Source organism: Myotis daubentonii, chromosome 11 (assembly GCF_963259705.1).
Source record: "Myotis daubentonii chromosome 11, mMyoDau2.1, whole genome shotgun sequence".
Lineage (NCBI taxonomy): Eukaryota > Metazoa > Chordata > Mammalia > Chiroptera > Vespertilionidae > Myotis > Myotis daubentonii.
In genome coordinates this window covers 52,196,443-52,215,134 of record NC_081850.1, presented here as the reverse complement: position 1 = coordinate 52,215,134, position 18,692 = coordinate 52,196,443, and the positions used below count along the sequence as shown (strand labels likewise).

General features: G+C 51.1%; 2 protein-coding genes across 3 annotated transcripts; one reads left to right on the top strand and one right to left on the bottom strand.

Annotated features, from left to right (window-relative positions):
* Window positions 1-832: 832 nt before the first annotated feature.
* On the bottom strand, window positions 833-4,449 carry GALT (galactose-1-phosphate uridylyltransferase). Its single transcript, XM_059657203.1, is given in 12 exon segments — window positions 833-1,204; window positions 1,206-1,256; window positions 1,516-1,670; window positions 1,999-2,082; window positions 2,185-2,317; window positions 2,593-2,715; window positions 2,877-2,933; window positions 3,104-3,233; window positions 3,364-3,412; window positions 3,502-3,577; window positions 3,805-3,974; window positions 4,278-4,449. Coding segments are annotated over 12 exon segments (1,149 nt in total). The 5' UTR covers window positions 4,369-4,449; the 3' UTR covers window positions 833-1,174.
* A 5,333-nt stretch (window positions 4,450-9,782) lies between these two features.
* Window positions 9,783-16,205, top strand: SIGMAR1 (sigma non-opioid intracellular receptor 1). 2 transcript variants are annotated; one of them, XM_059657202.1, is made up of 4 exons: window positions 9,783-10,061; window positions 10,179-10,379; window positions 10,496-10,588; window positions 13,179-16,205. In XM_059657202.1, exons 1-4 carry the CDS (start codon window positions 9,911-9,913, stop codon window positions 13,208-13,210), a joined length of 477 nt encoding a protein of 158 aa, XP_059513185.1. In that variant the 5' UTR covers window positions 9,783-9,910; the 3' UTR covers window positions 13,211-16,205. The 2 variants fall into 2 exon arrangements, with proteins under 2 accessions (XP_059513185.1, XP_059513183.1); XM_059657200.1 differs by lacking the exon at window positions 13,179-16,205 and adding an exon at window positions 11,849-12,913 and having other exon boundaries at window positions 9,787-10,061.
* Window positions 16,206-18,692: the final 2,487 nt, after the last annotated feature.

The following is an 18,692-nucleotide window of genomic DNA, read 5'->3' as shown; positions in this document are numbered from 1 at the left end:
TGCAGCCCAAAGGTGCAGGGAACGGTTCTGTTTAAAACGTCTGTAGGGTTTAGGCGAGTGCCTTAAGAAACAGGGTCTCATCCACGCTCGTCACTGGGGGCTTAAGGAAAACGTGTGCCATGTCTGTCTGAGCTCCTTCCAGACCAGGGCAACACTCCAAGTCCCAGACCCTTCGCCTCAGGGTCTCAAGAGAGAACCTTGGGCCGGAAGGCAGGCAGCCAAGGTTCTCCTGGGCCAGGTCACCGCTGCCTGGCCTTGGCGTGATTTCCCTCCCAGAGAAGAATGGAAACAAAGAGCATTCTGGCCATCCTTGCATTGTTCGCAAGCCCTGTCCTCACCTAAAAGTTTGAAGGACAGGGTGGCATCGAGACTCCTGGGTTGCATGGCCGATTGTTCCCACACAGTAACGGTCTTCCCAAGGAAACAGGTCCAGAAGGGTGCGGGTAGACTCCAAAGACCACCCCATCCTTCCAGGCCCTGGGGCTCCTAATTTTAAGCGCCCCTTTCCTGCCATAGCTGTTTATTCACCTGTGCAGTGATGAGGCACGGGGACCACAGAGGTGTGTAGAGCCTGCACATACATGCTGCACGTGGAAGTCTGGAGAAGCCAAGGCTACAAAGCCACGTACACGCTCCCTACCCGCCCCTTTAGCCCCTGTGGGCTGGAGCAGAGCCAAGCTACAGCCACTCACAAAGCCAGGGTTCTGGCCAGCAGCCCATGGTCTGGCCACTGACCACTGGGACCAGGATCCTGCTCCCCCGCTCCCCACCAGACATCCAGGCCCAGGCTTGGTGAGCTGACACCCTGGCCTTCTCCAAAGCCTCACCACAGACAAGCACACAGGAGTTGTCATCGTTTTCTTAAATTGGGATGCTTTCGTTACTCCAGGAGTTAAGAGAATCCATAAACAAGACATAATGCTGAGTGCTAATTTTGTTCAGAGATTTAGAGAAGATTTTTATCCTTAAGTTTTTGCACATCTGTAGACAAAGAAAAGTTGTGGTTGAAGCTGTGCCTTCAGCCTTTAACCCAGACTCCCGAGGGTTAGAGTTCACACTCCTCTGGCATTAGAATATGTGATTAAAGCTTGAGAAGTACAGTTTTATTGATCCCACATCTGCCCAAACCATAGGCTCTGGTTCTCTCAGGCAGAAAGCCTTGGGGTCAGCGTGGTCAGGCGACGGCTGCTGTCTCCCTGTCCTTCTAGTCTCAGGCGGTAATGAACTTCAGGAAGTGCCCTCAGTCTCTCCGCAGCCTGAAAGGGGAAGAGGGAGGGTAAGAGCTGCCCAGAGTGGTGGTATGGAGCTCTGAGTGCCTAAGAGATACTGAAGGAGGGCTTGTAGGACCAGGAGGCTGGTGATAAGGACTGCTGGAACAGCCAGAGGATGAAGGAGTTGAGCAGCTCCTGCGGCCTTTGGAATGCCAGGGTTATAGGGATTCTCAAGGTCCTGATTGCTGGGATCTTTTGAGGAAATGGGAGAGAAAAGGGGACCTAGGATGCTCCGAGTTTTGACCTGCTCAGGAGTGAGGTCCCTCTGAGCCTGGGCAAGCATTTCGTAGCCAACCATGAATTTCCGAACAGTGGCAGAGCGCAGGAGCGGAGGGTAGTAATGAGCATGCAGCTGCCAGTGGTCCCAGTTGGCTCCGGCCTCTGATCCTGTGGGAGCCCCTGAAAGGAAGAAAGCAGAGATGGTAGAAACAGCCCTTCCTTAGTTGTACAGCCTAGCCCTGACCCCCCCTCTACCCCATCACTAGGCTAGTACTTAAAAAACTATATTTCCCAGCATTCTCTGCCAGAGAGCAGACCAGGCATTGGAAAGCACACTGGAACCTATTTTCGCCAAGTCCCTGCTCCACCCTCAGGCCTAGCAGCCCTGCTCCGGGCATTTCCCCCAGCAAGAGTTCAAAGGCCTGCTAGGGGTTGCAGTCCACCAAGCTGGGCTACAGGAGCCCACAAATGGTGTTAGGGCTAGATATGGGTGCTCAAAAAGCCTCACCGTGCCAGCCCATGGAGTAGGGAAAGGATGTCTCAAATAGGTTGTCGTACTTGGTCAAGAGCTTCTTCATGATGAGGGCTAGATCTGGAATCAAAGCCTGACTCTCAGCCTGGGGCCTGGATGTCGGCCCTACCAGAGCAGCCCCCATCCAGAGCCTGGCCCCCACATCCCAGCGAGGAGGCTCACCATCACGCTCGGCGGGGGTCAGCTCGGGCAGCCGCCGCACATGCCGGCGGGGGAGCAGCAGTGTTTGGAAGGGCCACACTGCCCAGAAGGGGACCAGCACTAACCAGTGCTCACTGGTTAGGACCAGACGTTCCTGAGCAAACCAAATAGAGATGAAGTCATCGAGGCGGGTGTTGGTAGTCAGCAAACAGGCAAGGGAAGCAGAAGAAAAAAATGTACCCAGAGTCTTATGGCTTCTCACCATTATCACCTAGTCTAAGTCACCATCACCTTTCCTGTAGATTACTGCTACGGCCTCCTGACAAGTCTCTCTTTCTATTTTCCTTCGACCCTTCTCCTTCACACATCTGTCTCTTTCGAGGTGTGAGGTTAGAGACTCCTTGGGGACAGGGCCTAGCTTTCTCCCACCTTCCTGAGCAGCTCCTGGCGGCCATATTCCATTAACAGAGGCTCTCCATGCTGACTCTGATAGGCTTGCTGAGATCTCTCCTCACGCTGGGCAATATCTGGCAGGAAACTGCTGGCCCACACCTGTCAAAGAGTAGAAGAGAGAAAAAAAGGCAGGTCCTTCATCCCCACTCCTCCCCATCACTAGCATATTCCCTCTGTCCCATCTCTTACTTCAGTTCCCCTCCCCGTGGTGCTGGCTTAGACCCAGCCTAGAAATGTACTGGAGCCCCTGACACACCTACCTGGCAGTGGGGGTGAGGGTTGGAACAGCCCATCATGGCTCCTTTGTTTTCAAAGATCTATCAAGTTGCGGGGTGAGGGGGTTAGGGAGTTTTAGTAGCCAAAAAGACACCAAGTCAACCCTTCCACACCACACCCTGTGGAAACAGGAATGCCAATTCCCAGAACCAAAGCTGCATCGCCCCCTCCCCCTCCCTGCTCATCCAGGGGAGGGGGTAACCTCACAGACCTGTACCCAAGGGTACTGGGCACCCAGATCCTCTGTGACTGAGGCCCACACATCGATGACCGTCCGGATCTCAGGGATTGACATGAGTGGCAGTGTCACATCCGACCAGGGGTGGAAGCACAAGACCTTACTATGAAGTGCGGGAGGGAGGAACGACAGAAATATGGGTCTTGGATGTGCTAGGGGCAGGGTCCAACCCCAGCGCTCGGTCTAAGTCAGGACATGGGTTGAAGGTTATAAGAGAGGAAATCCATAGTTACCAGACACCTTGAGCAGCCTTTGCTTGAAAAAGAGGGTGATCACTGGGTCCTGAGATAAAAGGGTATCACTCTCTGCAACAGAAGTCCCCACAAAAGGTCCAGCCCTCTTTCCCCCCAAAAGCAGTAGAGCCACGTTACCTGGACTGGGGGCATCAGGCTGCAGAGCTGGGAAATCATTGTCAAACAGAAAGGTGCCATCATAGTGGGGATTCACCTACAGACAAGGGTGGGCTAGAAGTAGTCACTGCCCATACCACCAGTCATCCGGTGGGCTTCAGTGGCTGGACAGGGTACAAGAGGGTGGGAAGGGCCACTCTGGAGTCAAACAGTCTTGATGAGATATGACCCAGAAGGCAGTCCACTACCCTCTGGGTGAGGGCCAGCTCTAGGTGGGAGCACTTCCCCTGGCCCAGCCTGCAGAGGTAGGCGCCAAAGGCTTACCTCCCCATTGGCCCGTGTGGCCCCGGGACACAGAGGGTTGCGGGGGTCATGGCGGGGCACTGTCTCCAGAAGCGAGGGCTCTACCTGCCCCTGCCAGGGTCGCTTCATGCGGTGAGCTGACACCAGCACCCACTCATCCTGCAGCGGGTTGTAGCGGATATGCTGATGCTCTGGGGGCAAAGAGTCAAGATCAGTCAGCAAAGTTCTCTGTCCACCTCTCCAATGGGCCTCACCCACCAGCAGGCCCCCGCTGGGTCGGAGGCACCTCCTTGGCCCCGTCTGGCTCAGGAACTAAAGGACCGGGCTGGGGCGTTCCCCGTGCAAATTAGCTGGCAATCTAACAAGGGTGTGTCTCTTCGCCGCTCGGGCCTGGCCGGGTGGGCGCGCCCGCCTGGGGGTACGGCCCACAAGGTCCGAAGGAAGGAGAGGGCTTGGCCCCGCGTCCCAGCGCGTCCCTGCCGCCCTGAAGTTACCGCTCGCCAGGAACGGGGCGGTGGCGCCCGCCTCTGACGCCTGCTGGCGCCGCTCGGGATCCGCTCCAGGACCCGCTCCGCTGCGCGACATGTGGCCAACGTGGGGGACCTTCTGCCGCGTCTGCCCGGCTGCCTTTCACCCACCTCGGTCAATCCAGCCCCGCCTCGCCCCCGATGATTGGCCAGTCGCCAGCACGTGACTGTCAGAGGGGCCGACCGGCCACCGAGGGGCGGGGCTCAGGACGACCCAGCGCTATAGGGGGCGACTTTGATCATTCCGTGGCCAAAGTCAGTGCCCTGGAAAAAATCTCTGTGAAAGCTGCTTACTGCCGATCCCTCGGCTCCAGACGCTTCCAAGATTTCTTTACTGCTTACAGCCATTCGTTTGGTCATTCATTCAGCAAATATTTACTGAGTATCTACCCTGTGCCAGGCACCCAGGCTGCGTGTGGTGCAAAGGGATGCCCCCGTGTGCACAAGTCGGGCATGGCCTCTGCCCTCCTGGAGCTTACATTCTAGGGCCAAGTAAAGGTATAGCCCTGGATCCACAATCACCTCACCTACCTGCTCAGTGGCTGTGGTGGGGAGGAGAGGCAACCTTGGAGGGGAAGCGGGGAGGTTGGTGATCTGCTTCAGCTGAACCCTGGCCTCAAGTATTACCTGGAGGAGTGTGTGCTACGCTATACTCATCCCCACCAGTCAGCAGAAGCAGGTTTGGGGGAACAGGACTAAGTAACGGTGAATGAAAAGGGGGCTCCGCAATAAGCCTGGCAAGTTCCAGGTGGAAGGAGCACATGGCAGGCCTGACAAGGTCAGGGACTGAAAGTAACGACACAGGATGGTCTGATCACAAGTTCCTAACTGGGCAGTTTCTAGCAGGTAGTCATGGCCCAGATCTACAGCTAAAGCTCAACCTTTACCTTCCGTGAGCTCTGTTCATTGTCCTTACGCATCTAGGATAGCATAACTTTGAAATGTCAGAGTGATTTTCTTTTCCAGACCCCTTGAAGGCACAACCACAGGCCCCAGAACACAAGACCATCAGACCCCTCCTTGTTATCTTGTTCCTAGGTACAGTGAATGTTAATTATTAGCTATACTGTACCCACCAATGTTCAAGAAGTATGTGTTTCTCCATTTTGCTTTTTATCCAGTCCTGGAGATGTCCCTGCTTTGTTTTCTCCTGCCTCCTTTTTTTTTTTTTTTTAATATATTTCTTTATTGATTTCAGAGAAGAAGGGAGGAGAGATAGAAACATCAATGATGAGAGAGAATCATTGATTGGCTGCCTCCTGTACACCCCCGACTGGGGATCAAGCCCGCAACCCAGGCATGTGCCCTTGGCCAGAATTGAACCTGGGACCCTTCAATCCGCAGGCTGACGCTCTATGCACTGAGCCAAGCCGACCAGGGCTCTCCTGCCTCCTTAATCTACCACCAATGGATTTAATGTAGCTTCTTTACATTTTTCCTTTGATTCTAAATGCTTAAAAGGAACAGCAAAACTGCCATTCTGTTGAGCATTTTCTCAACCCATTTAGACTTTACTTCCAGGCACATCCTCAAAAGAGTTTATTTGGCTCAAATAAACTCTTACAAAACTTTTCTAAAGGTTTAGACATTCTTTTGTTGACATAACCCTCTCTCTCTCTCTTTCTCTCTCTCTCTCTCTCTCTCTCTTATATGCACACATCAAAAGCAAAAGAAGTGGGTGAGGTAAGAGGGCCATAAGAAATCTGAACATGTGAGAAAGACAGGACTATCAGTAACTCTAGCCACCATCTGGGTGGGATCGAGAGGTTCACACACCCCTTCCCTTCTCCAACTTTTCCCTGAAATAAACCACTTGGTTAACATTAGAATAAAATTCAAATTAATTCCTCACTGGCACTTTTCTTTTTTTAATAAATATTTTTATTGATTTTTAGAGAAAAAGAAAGGAAGAGGGAGAGAGAGAAACATCGATGTGAGAGTGCAGCATCAATTTCGTTGCCTCCCGCACTCCCTCTAACAGGCATGTGCTCTGAGGGGAATTGAGCTAGCAACCTTTTGGTGCACAAGGGTGACACCAAAAAAGACATCTAAATATTGGCTGAACATTTTTTCCCATTTCATAGTGGAAAAGAGAGGCTTCAAGGTCACCCAGGGCACAAGTGGCCAACTTAGGATTTGAACTCAAATTTCCAGTCTCTTCCCACTGCTCTAAAATGCCTCTGAGACTTAGGTAATACTCAAGATAGAAAAATAGTGAACTAGAACCTGGGCAGTAGCAGGAAGGCCCCTTCCCCCAAGCCAAACCAGGGCAAGCCAGATGTTTTGCAGCTCAGACACAAAAACTGGGTCATTGGTCATCTACCTAATCTCTGACCCAGGGTCCTCTGACTGAAATCTGAAGAGGCCACCAGGTAGGGGGCAGGAAGCAGGGAGCTGAAAAATGAGGGTGGGGAGTACCTGTCCCACTGGCTACGCCTGGTTGGGGGGGAAAGGGATAGAAGATCTGCTTTTCTACTCTCTCAGGTGTCTTTGCTGTTTGCGTGACTGGATTTCAGAGGCAGCCCCATTTTCTCAAGAACACAGTGCTTCAGTGCCACTCCCAGGATCATGCCAACTAACTCCTGACCCCTTCAGAAACATCTGTTCAGGGCTACCAGCAAACCTCTCCTTTCTCTGTCTCCCCGAGGTCAGGTTTTGGGGGATGTGGAGAATGGCTGAGATGGGGCCCGTCCAGCCCCTTCCCTTTAAGATCCCAGAGGTGTGATCTCTTCTATGATATTTAGGGAAGGTGTGTGTGGCCCCTGACCACTGGATGCCCTTCCTAGACCCTCTTAAGGCTATGGGGTGGAAGAAACTTTCCTCTACTCTTCTAGGTTCTTCAAGCTGGCTTAATAAGAGATAGTTTAACAAGAGAAAACAATGGAATTCAATTGCATATGTGCATATTACATGAGAGAGTCAGAGACTCCACATCCATGAGAGGTTCAGAGACAGAAAATGAAAATGAGGTATATATGGCATTCTGAGCTGAGGATGAGGTAAGGCACCTTGGGGCTTCAGAGGGGAGGAAGGTCATTGCAGGAAAGAGCAGATGTTCAGTAATTAGATGTTTGCCCTGCCATATAAATAGGTCATGAAAAGTTATTTCTGATAATAACTCTTATTATGAGCAAGGCCCCAAATTCAAATTCTTTAAAGAAGAGGTAATAGTTTTTCGTGGGCCCACAGGGTCTTTATTACCTTCAGTTCATAATAATTCACGTATCAAAGTGACATATCTTGGGGAGTCCTGTTCTGAACCCCTTCAAGGCCAAAGGACAAATGGGTTTGGTTTTTTTTTTTAAATATTGTGTGCAGGAAAAGCTTTCTGAAAGGCCAGGTAGGGGAGCTGCAGACCTAGATAGTCCCAGAAGGCTCTATGTAGAACATGGGGGCAGAGGCCAGATTTTGGGGCTAGTCCTTGTTATCTGAGGTTCTTAGAGAATGGTCAGCTCAGAAGTATCACAGAAGCTATCCAATTAAAAAAAAAGTTTCCTCAATTCTGCATTCTCCTCTAGATAATCACTTCATTACCTTTCCCTTGTTGGACAAGTTTCTCAAAAAATAGTCCAACTTCCCAGCCTCTACCCTTACCTGCACAGTACACTGTAGCATGTCTTTTGCCCTGTATTAGTCAGGATAAGTAATCTTAGTTGCGATAACAAACAATACCCAAGCTCAGTGGCTTAGCACCATAGTCCATTATGGGGGAGAGAGAGAGAGCTCTATCCCATGCAGCATTCAGAATTCTCCACTAACTACTTAATTCAATATAACGATGAAAATAGGTCAGGGAAGAGAGAGAATGTAAGAAATTTCACAGAAGATCTTAGGTGCCAGAACTGGAAGTGGCATACATCATTTCTGCTTATACTTCATTAGCCAGAACATAATCGCATGGCCTTATCCAATTACAGAGTAGACTATGGGATGTAATCTGGCTGCCTACCCTACTGAGAAAGCTGACGACCATTTCCCATCATTCTTTTGGATGGAATACTCAATTATATTTGACTGTGTTAACTCTTCATTTCATTACTCTCATGTCTGAGGCCGTGCTCCTCCAGTTCTCTCCTCCTTTGTTTTATTTATATAACACATATGGCATCACATGCCAGATACTAATTGCTTTAAAAATATTAACTCCCTTAATATTCATCACAATGAAGGTATGTACTATGTGGTAGGTACCTTTTATTCATCCCATTTTACTGACGGGAGAACTAAGTCACAAGAGCTTAAGTAACTTGCCCAACATCACACAATTAGCAGGTGGCAGGAGCCAGGCTTTTAATCCAGTCAATCGGGTCCAGAGTTCTTTTTCTTGACACTGCACAATGCTGCCTCTTTTCTCTCTTTTGTTTCTCTTCTGTTTTATCACTCCCCTACCATAACCGTTGTTGGTTTACAGGGACTCCTCTCACAGTTTGTGCTTCAGAAGAATTCATTGTAGGCCCCTGAAGACCCAGGCTGTTTCTCTCCTGCTTGCCTTTGCTCTTGGAGTAGGTCTCACTGGCTGGAATGCCCTCCCCATCTCTCTCTCTCTCTCTTTTTTTTTTTTAGTAGTTTGGCTTTAAATTATATATATATACACATATATATATATACATATATATATATATACACATATATATATACACATATATATATATACATATATATATACACATATATATACATATATATATATATATTCTTTATTGATTTCAGAGAGGAAGGGAGAGGGAAAGAGAGATAGAAACATCAATGATGAGAGAACATCATTGATTGGCTGCCTCCTGTACGTCCACTGGGGATCAAGCCCGCAGCCTAGGCACGTGCCCTTCACCAGAATCAAACCTGGGGCCCTTCAGTCCACAGGCTGACGCTCTATCCACTGAGCCAAGGGCTCTCTCTTTAAAAAAGAAAAAAATTATATATATAATTTTTTTAAATTGATTTCAGAGGGGAAGGGAGAGGGAGAGAGAAACATCAATAATAAGAGAGAATCATTGATTGGCTGCAACCCGGCGACTTGGAACGGAACCGTGACCTCCCAGTTCATAGGTGGACACTCAGCTACTGAGCCACGCCGGCCCGGCCCTCCTCGTCTTTCTTAAAGTCACTGCTCAGGTGTCGCCGCCTCCAGAAAGTCTCCCATGACGTCCCCAGCCGAAGAGCCCCTCCCGCCCTCCGCGCTCGCAGAGGCGGGCCTTAGGCACTAGGGTCCCGGAAGGCTCTCGCTTCCGGGCTGGCCTGTGTCACTCGCCAGTGAGTCCAGGGGAGCGCCCTTTGTGGGTCTCCCCGTTCCCACCCCTACCCCACATGGGGCGGCGCTCCGAGAGACTCTACCCGGAGGGGCTCCTGCGGGCAGCTGGGCGGGCCCGGTTTCGCCCCGATTACCCTGTGCCCGCGGCGCCGCCCCCCTCCCCACGGTGCTCCCCGCTCCCCGTGAGAAGGTGGTACAGCCCGAGGGGGCGGGGCCCGGATGCCCGGGCAGCTCCGATTGGCCGGGGAGATCCGGACCACGGCGGTGGCGGGGGAACGGGTCCCGGGCAGTGGGCAGCGTAGCCTCCGGCCCCGCTGGCTTCTGCGCTGAGTGGCGTGCGCTGCCCGCAGGGATGCAGTGGGCCGTGGGCCGGCGGTGGGTGTGGGCCGCGCTGCTCCTGGCCGCCGCGGCGGTGCTGGCCCAGGCGGTCTGGCTGTGGCTGGGCACGCAGAGTTTCGTCTTCCAGCACGAAGAGATCGCGCAGCTGGCGCGGCAGTACGCGGGTGAGCGGGCGAGCGGGCGGACGGACGGAGGGCTGAGCGGGCCGGGTCCGAGCCGGGGGCCCCGGGGGCTCGGCACCGGAGCTGGCTCTAACCGTGCGACTCTTCTGCCCCCGCCAGGCTTGGACCACGAGCTGGCCTTCTCTCGGCTCATCGTGGAGCTGCGGCGGCTGCACCCAGGCCACGTGCTGCCGGACGAGGAACTGCAGTGGGTGTTCGTGAACGCGGGCGGCTGGATGGGCGCCATGTGCCTTCTGCACGCCTCGCTGTCCGAGTACGTGCTGCTGTTCGGCACCGCCCTCGGCTCCAGCGGCCACTCCGGTCAGTGCTGGCGGCGGGCCGGACTGGGAGGCTGGGGGTGTCCAAGGGCCCATGCCCTCCTTTCTGTTTGACCGGCGGGTACTCTGATATGCGGTGTCCATCTGATTGTCCCGCAGGACGCTACTGGGCTGAGATCTCGGATACCATCATCTCTGGCACCTTCCACCAGTGGAGAGAGGGCACTACCAAAAGCGAGGTCTTCTACCCAGGTGGGTAGGGAGGTCCTGTCAGAGAAGTGGCTTCCCTCGCTGTGGTATGCTCATAGGTGGGGGAGGGAGCCATGGCATGGAAAAGGGGTGCATTGAGGGACCCTCTCCCTTGTCCCCCATCCTCTAGATAAGCCACAGGTAGTTAGTTGAGGCAGGACTGAGGGCCCCAGTTGCTTTCCTCTGTCAAAAGGAAACAAAACATAAGAGTTTCCTGTTAAATGTTGTCTGATTTTTATCTGCTAAGACACTCTTTTTCTCATCCATATTCCAGCAATTGTTGGGGAAACAGTTGGGTAATCAGAAATGTTTTCATATCTCCAAAAGCAAGGCAGACAGTTGTCTTCCTTTTTAAAAAGAATCCTCACCCGAGGATATGTTTTTATGGATTTTAGAGAGAGAGGAAGGGAAAGAGAGAGAAACATCCATTGACTGCCCCCCATACCCACCCCAACTTGGGATCGAACCCACGACCTTTTGGTGTACAGGACGGCGCTCCAACCAACTGAGCCACACTGGCCAGAGCTGTCTTCCTTTTTTTGTTTTTATTTTTATTTATTTATTTATTTATTTATTTAATATATTTTGTTGATTTTTTTACAGAGAGGAAGGGAGAGAGATAGAGAGTTAGAAACATCGATGAGAGAGAAACATCGATCAGCTGCCTCCTGCACATCTCCTACTGGGGATGTGCCCGCAACCCAGGTACATGCCCTTGACCGGAATCGAACCTGGGACCTTTCAGTCCGCAGGCCGACGCTCTATCCAATGAGCCAAACCGGTTCCGGCCCTTTTTTTTTTTATATAGTGAAATATTTTACATAAAAAAGTAGAGGTTTGGATTTCCAACTAAGTTTGAGGTTGTGTTAAAGCACAGCAGGCATTGTAATTGAACAGTTACATTCCTCAGAAGGCCTCACAAATCTCATAACCACCCCTCTGTACCTAACTGGCCCAAATTTAGCTAAATTTCTGCTTGACGTGACGGAGGCTTGGGAATGACTCCTGTACAATGGCCCATAGTCAGTAGGTGCTCCTCCTCGGCTTCCTTCAAGAAAGGACATGAGCCAGGTGATGCCACAGGAAAATTTAGGAGTCGCCATCTTGGCCTCTTACCCCTCCAGATAGAGGACTTGGCCAGTGAGGTCAGACTTTTTCCTTTCCTTAAACTCTCCTTACCATTAGACAGCCCATGGGCCAGGGAGGGGGCAACAATGGAAGGGCAGGGCTAGGCTCCTCATGTGGGTGCTCCCTGTCCCCCAGGGGAGACAGTGGTGCACGGGCCTGGTGAGGCAACGGCTGTGGAGTGGGGGCCAAACACATGGATGGTGGAGTATGGCCGGGGAGTCATCCCATCTACCTTGACCTTCGCGCTGGCTGACACAATCTTCAGCACCCAGGACTTCCTCACCCTCTTCTACACTCTTCGCGCCTATGCCCGGGGCCTCCGACTTGAGCTCACTACCTACCTCTTCGGCCAGGACCCCTGAGTAGCCGGGCCTGAAGGAGGACCGGTGGGTGGACAGGAGCGGGCCGGCCCGCACACATCCACTTGCTGGAGCCCATATGGAAAGATGGACATACAACATATGTGGATACTGAGTTCCTGGTATACAAGTAGGGACATGCTTATACCACCAAACACAGAGACTTATGGGAACATATGGGACACACATTTAGATCATGAATCCCCATGTATACCAGGGGGTCCAGTCATGTTCAAACATAACACAAGCTTGACTCATTAACTCAGGCCTTTCTAGAGCTTCCCTATCCCCAGTCAGAGCTCTGGAGTTAGGGCGGTGGGGTATTATACTCTGCCTGGATTTTACCCCTCAACCCAACAGCAGTTGGGGAAAGGATGAGGAAGAAGAGGAGTTGCCTTTGGAGGTCCCCTTCACCTGCAGCTAGGATGCGCTTTCCCTTGATCCCCCTGTCCTCACCATATGCCTTACCCCTGCTCTGTTCCCCTGCTATGCAAGTCCCCTCGCGGCCTGTCCTCGACCCTCTCAGCACCCAAGTCAGTTGGGGAGCCAGAAGAAGGGAGAATGCTGAGGTCAGGGTCCCTTCCTTCCTGAAAGACCACCATTCTTCCCTCAGGAGTATGGTGGGGAGGCTGACCCCAGCCTACGGCCCACCCTGATGGGAAGAACTGAAAGATGTGGGCCTAGATCCAAGGGATCCCTGGCCTGGAGAGAAGGCCTTTTCACACACACACACACACACACACACACACACACACACACACACACACACCCATCACAGCTTTCAGACACTGCATTTTCTGTCCATCTGACTCTGTTAATAAAGACCTGTTGAACAGTTCCATTTCTTTGTGTATCTGAGCAGCAAGAAAACATGCGGTGTGATTGAGTTTATGAGACACTGGCTGTACCTTAGTGTGCACAAAATCACCCAGGAGGCTCATTGACCCTGCAGATTACTGTGCCCCATCCCCAGAGGTTCAATTCTGGGTTGAGGCCTTGAGATCCATATGTTTAATAAGATCCTCTCCACACGTTTTGAATGTGACAGTTTAAGAAATTCAGGGCTGGATGAGGTGTGTATCTTGGTCTTGCCTCTGCCATTGCAGGTCTGGAAACAGCCCTGGGAGTCCTGCCCTGAATGGCCACGAGATGGCAGTGTGCACCCACTTTTGAGCTGAAGGAGGCCTAGTCATTCTCCATTTGCTTTCTTCTGGGTATCTTGTCCAGACAGAAGTTTCTCCAGTCTGCCTTCTCCAGGACTCCTCACTTCTATGGGGAGGCTCCTGGGGGTGGAGAGCAGGTGGTGTCAGGGATTGTGAGAAAGGTGCCCTAAAGTGTACTCCCAGCGACCCTGCACTTGCCCTCTTAAATTTTGTGCTCTGGTTGCGTTACTTGTCCCATCCTGCTGGCAAGGCCCAGATCACTCTTAGAAAATGGTGAGGAACATGATTACAAAAATTGTGTATTCTAAAAAGTTGACATTCTAATGAACAAAAATACAGGAGACTATATGTATAACCACTTGTAAGCAACATCAAGTCTAAATTTGTGGCTCTGAATGAATATAAGCCCCAGGCAAGATGGCCATCCTGACATCTGTCATGGCCACCACCATCCTGGCCATGACGGAGCCTAGCTGGGGCCTCTCCATAGATCATGGGTTGCAAAGTCAAGCATTCAAGGACTTCTCCCGCCCTATAACCCAGCTCTGCCTCTAGGCTCACCTCACATCTATCAGGGATGCTCCAGCTCCCCTGTCGTCCCTCCCTCCCACTAGGACTAGGTTTCCAGGGTCCTCCCCATCTCTGTTAAGCCCAGAATTGTTTCTTCCCAACTTTCATTTGACACAATCACTCTTAAAACACTTGTTTTCCAGTACATTTCTCCTTTGCCTCCTTTACTAGATCTTAACCTGTCCAACCTCTGTTGACTTGCCAGGACTTAATCCTCAAACTTCTGTCTACACCCCTCCCATCTGCTCTCAATCATTTCAAGACTTTAAATAGCATCTATGTCTTCCCCACTCCCAGTTTTATTGAGCTATAATTGACATACAACATTAGTTTAAGGCAGTGGTTCTCAACCTTCCTAATGCCGCGACCCTTTAATACAGTTCCTCATGTTGTGGTGACCCCCAATTTCATTGTTACAAATTGAACATAATTAAAGCATAGTGATTAATCACAAAAACAATATGTAATTATGTGTTTTCCGATGGTCTTAGGTGACCCCTGTGAAAGGGTCGTGCCACCCCCAAAGGGGTCGCGACCCACAGGTTGAGAACCGCTGGTTTAAGGTGTACCACATAGTGATATACGTATACATTGTGAAATGGTTACCACAATAAGTTTAGCGCCTCACAGTTACATTTTTTTTAAATGAGAACTTTCAAGATCTACACTCTTAGCAACGTTCAAATATGTAATATAGTATTAACTATAGTTACTATGTTGTACATTACATCTCCAGGACTTGTTTCTCTTACAACTGGAAGTTTGTGCCTTTTGACCACATTCACCCATATCATCCACCTCAGGCCTCTGGCATCTACCAATCTGTTGTTTCTAAGAGTTTGTTCTTTTTAGATTCCACATATAAGTGAGAATATAGAGTATTTGTCTTTCTGATTTATTTCACAGCATAATGCCCTCAAGGATGAATGGATAAAGAAAATGTGATCTATATAATGGAATATCATTCAGCCATAAAAAAGAAATCCTGTCATTTGCAACAACATACATGGACCTTGAGGACCATCTATATCAGTGGTTCTCAACCTGTGGGTCGCGACCCCTTTGGCAGTCGAACGACCCTTTCACAGGGGTCGCCTAAGACCATCCTGCGTATCAGATATTTACATTACGATTCATAACTGTAGCAACATTACAGTTATGAAGTAGCAACAAAAGTAATTTTATCGTTGGGTCACAACACGAGGAACTGTATTTAAAGGGCCAGACGGTTGATAACCACTGATCTATATGTATCAACTCCTAATTTCTTGTCTCAGCCCAAACCTCTTCTCTGAGCTCCAGATATCAGCTTCATATATCTGACCGCCAACATCTCCACCTGGTTGTCTAATTGGCATCTCAAACTTAAAATGTCCTACATAAACTGATTTCTCCCAATCCTGTACCTCCTGCAGGCTTTACTGTCTCAGTTAAGTATACTTCCATTTACCCACCTGCCCAGGCCAAAAGGCATGGAGTCATCTTGAATACCTCTTATTCTCTCACATCTCATATTCAGGGCATCAACAGAGCGTGTCAGCTTTATCTTTGAAACATTCAGAATCCAACCTCCCTTGTTCAAGCTGTCCTCTCTTGCATGGATTACTGCAGTGGCCTAATTGATCCTCATGCTGACGTGCTGTGTGGAGGGTTCACCACGCAACAGTCGACTCGGCCTTCCACTCTGTTCAGACATTTCCATCGGCTTCCCACTCATTCAGTGTTTTTACTGCCTCCAGGAACCTACTCCAAGGCCCATGTTACCTCTGACCATATATCTCACCACTCACCTCAGCCACCCTGGTCAGCCCAGTGGCCTCCTTGCTTTCTTTTTGACACATCAAGCAAACGTCCACCATTGGATATTTGCATCTACTATTCTGCCTACAATGTTCTCTAGGTATCTTCCTGGCTCTTTCCTCCACACCTTCCCAATTCAGTTTGTGCTCTGAGTCCTTCCCTTAATCTTTGTGAATTAGAAGCCCTTCTGTCGTGGTTTTTAAATATCTCCATAATCTGGCCAGTGTGGTTCAGTGGTTGAGTGTTGACCTGTGAACCAGGAGGTCATGGTTCAATTCCTGGTCAGGGCACATTACAGGCTTGATCCCCAGTGTGGGGCGGTCAAGAAACAGCCGATCAATGATTCTCATCATTGATGTCCCTATCTCTTCCTCTCCCTTCCTCTCTCTGAAATCAATAAAAATATATTAAAAAATAAAATATCTCCATAAGTATTTTTATATTTCTCCCTTTAAGAGATGAATCCTAATGCCCTTACCCTTGAATGTGGGCTGGACACAGTTATGTATTTTTTTTTTAATATATAAAAATCCCTACCCTCTGCCCTCTAGTCCCCCAAGCCATGCTTGTCTGCCTCTGCACATTCAGTGGTTCTCCACGCTGTGGGCTCAGCCTTAGAGAGGGCTTGACTGCCCCAGAACTCACCACATAAAGCTGTGTAGGGAAGGATTGGGAATATATACTGGTTGGATTGAGAATAAGGACACATGTAATAACTTAATCAATAAAAAAAAAATTAAAAAGAAAATACGAGTTGGATCACCAAGGCTTCCTGGGGGGGGGGGGGGGGGTCTGACATTTAGGTCTGAAATCCGAGTGGGAGGACCCTGGAGTGAACCAAAGGTGTGAGCAGGACTGAGCCTCAGTGTGGCCAAGGGTGGGCCAAAGAGAGCAAGGACTTAGGACCACAGTGGGATCCAGGCTGGGGACAAAGGTAGAGGCTGGAGATAGGGAGAGCGAGGGTCACCCTGGTGACCCAGGGCAGGGCAAGCTGGGTCCGAGAGGAGAGGACTGGTTGTGGGGAGGGGAGAGGAAACAAAAGTCACACCTGAGTATCTGCCTCGTGGGGGACTCTTGGCCCTGGGAGGAGTCTTGCTTCTCTGGGTATGAGGTCAGGGGATGATCCTCTGTGCTGGGTTTGGGTTTGGCATAGCAGTGTCACACCCATGCCAGGTGTCACCCATACAGACATGTGTTGTTCTCACACGACATCACCTCCAGGTGGCCCTCCTGCTTTTGGTAGGGTGAGTCCCTTACATACAGGAAGAAACTGGGACATGTCTGAGGGTGCCAGAGAGGAATGGGGTCCACACTGCTCAGAGCAGGAATTGCGACCTGCCATCAGGACCCCCAAATAAGGAACAGCATCTGGGGGTCATGGGGGATAGGGTAGGCCTGATCAGTGGGCAGAAGGGGTCTGGAGACAGACTAGGGAGTCACACACGTGGGTGAAGATGGCCAAAATGCTGATCACTGTTGGATGCATGATGAGCATCACTTTTTGTGTATGAGCTTGAAGATGTCTGTAATAGAACGTCCAAAAAGCTTTAAAAAACTGAAGGAAAACAAAGCAAAGCCCGGCTGGCTTGGCTCAGTGGTTGATCGAGGACTATGAACCAGGAGGTTACGGTTCGATTCCCGGTCAGGGCACATGCCTGGGTTTCGGGCTTGATCCCCAGTGTGGGGTGTTCAGGAGGCAGCCAATCAGTGATTCTCATCATTGAAGTTTCTCTCTCTCTCTTCCTCTCTGAATAAAAAACCTGTGTGGCTGTGTACCAGTATCTCCATGTAGTATGTGTACCTGTGCAGGTGTGGAATCAGTGTAGAGACATCCAAGTGTGCATACATAGGTGTGAGTCCACCACCACACACACATATTATGCAAACTGCAGCATTGGGCAGAGCACGGGGAGAAGTTTCAGTTCTGTCCAGGCCTTCCCCACTCACCCCAACACCCTGCGGAGTGGTTCCCCTCGTGAGCACAGCCATTGGCGCTGTAGTGTCTTGTGGTATCCCATGTAACTCAGCATGTGAAACCCGGCAGCTGTGTGCCTGAACTCTGACAAGGGTATGTTGGTGTGTGAACACAGCGATGTGTGTGTGAATGCCGGGACTCACTAAGTGTGGGTGTAGGAGCACCCTGGTCCCCAGTCCAAGAGCAGTGGATTCCTCATCCTCTTTCGCACGATTCCCACCCGCTCGCCAGCGCCCCCTCCCCGGAATCTGACCGTGTGGAAGGTGGGAGACACCTGTTGGGGGCTGGGAGCGGCAGAGCCCACCGGGGCCCCTCCCGGCGTCCCCGCCCGCCCTGCCCCGCTCGGGTCCCGCCCCCGCGGCCTCTCCGAGCAAAGCAGTGTGAGCGCAAGGCGGCCAGAGGAGCGCACGGCGGCCGGAGCGCACAGTGGGAGACCCAGCGCGGGAACCGAACGGAGGCAGGGGCCGCCCCGGAGGCGGGCGTAGAGGGAGAGCCGTGGAGACGCCGGGGGCAGCGGGCCGCGCCAAGCTGGTGAGTGCAGCCGCGGGGTGCCAGGAGCCAGAGAGCAGGCGTCGAGACCTCTCCGTCCCCTGTCCGGGGCTCTGTGCCCGCCGCCCTCTATTCCTGCGCTTCGACTCCTTGGTTCTAGTTCTCTGTGTCTCTGCCGCGTCTGTCTGTTTTCCCTGTGTCTGTCTGTCTGTCCCCTCTATTTACTGTCTCGCCCTCTCTCTTTTTAATCTCTTCTGTCTCTGTCTCCCGCAGCGTCGGTCTTCCCCGTTCTCCCTCAAGCCCTGTCTCCCTAATTGTCTCTCTGTCTCTGTCTCTCTCTTTGGACTGCCTGTTACTCAGATCTTTGGTATTTATCTCTTGCTCCCCTCTTTCTCTTACCTCCCCTGTCTCTCTACCTAGTATCTCTGTCAATCTGGTCGCTGTCTCTCCATTCTTGAATCTGCCTGATATCTCTGTCTCTCTCCATCTTGGTCTCTCTCTGTCTCTTCCCACCTTTGTCTCTGTCTCATCTTGATTTCTAGCACCTTGTCATATTCATTCTTCTCTCTCCCTCTCTGTCTCTCTGTCTCTCATCAGATGGCTCTCTCTCACTGTCCCCCATC

Coding starts and splice junctions, on each gene's coding strand:
- SIGMAR1 (XM_059657200.1), top strand. CDS start 9,911: ATGCAGTGGGCCGTGGGCCGGCGGTGGGTGTGGGCCGCGCTGCTCCTG. Junction 10,062..10,178: donor GCTGGCGCGGCAGTACGCGG/GTGAGCGGGCGA, acceptor TGCCCCCGCCAG/GCTTGGACCACGAGCTGGCC. Junction 10,589..11,848: donor AAGCGAGGTCTTCTACCCAG/GTGGGTAGGGAG, acceptor CCTGTCCCCCAG/GGGAGACAGTGGTGCACGGG.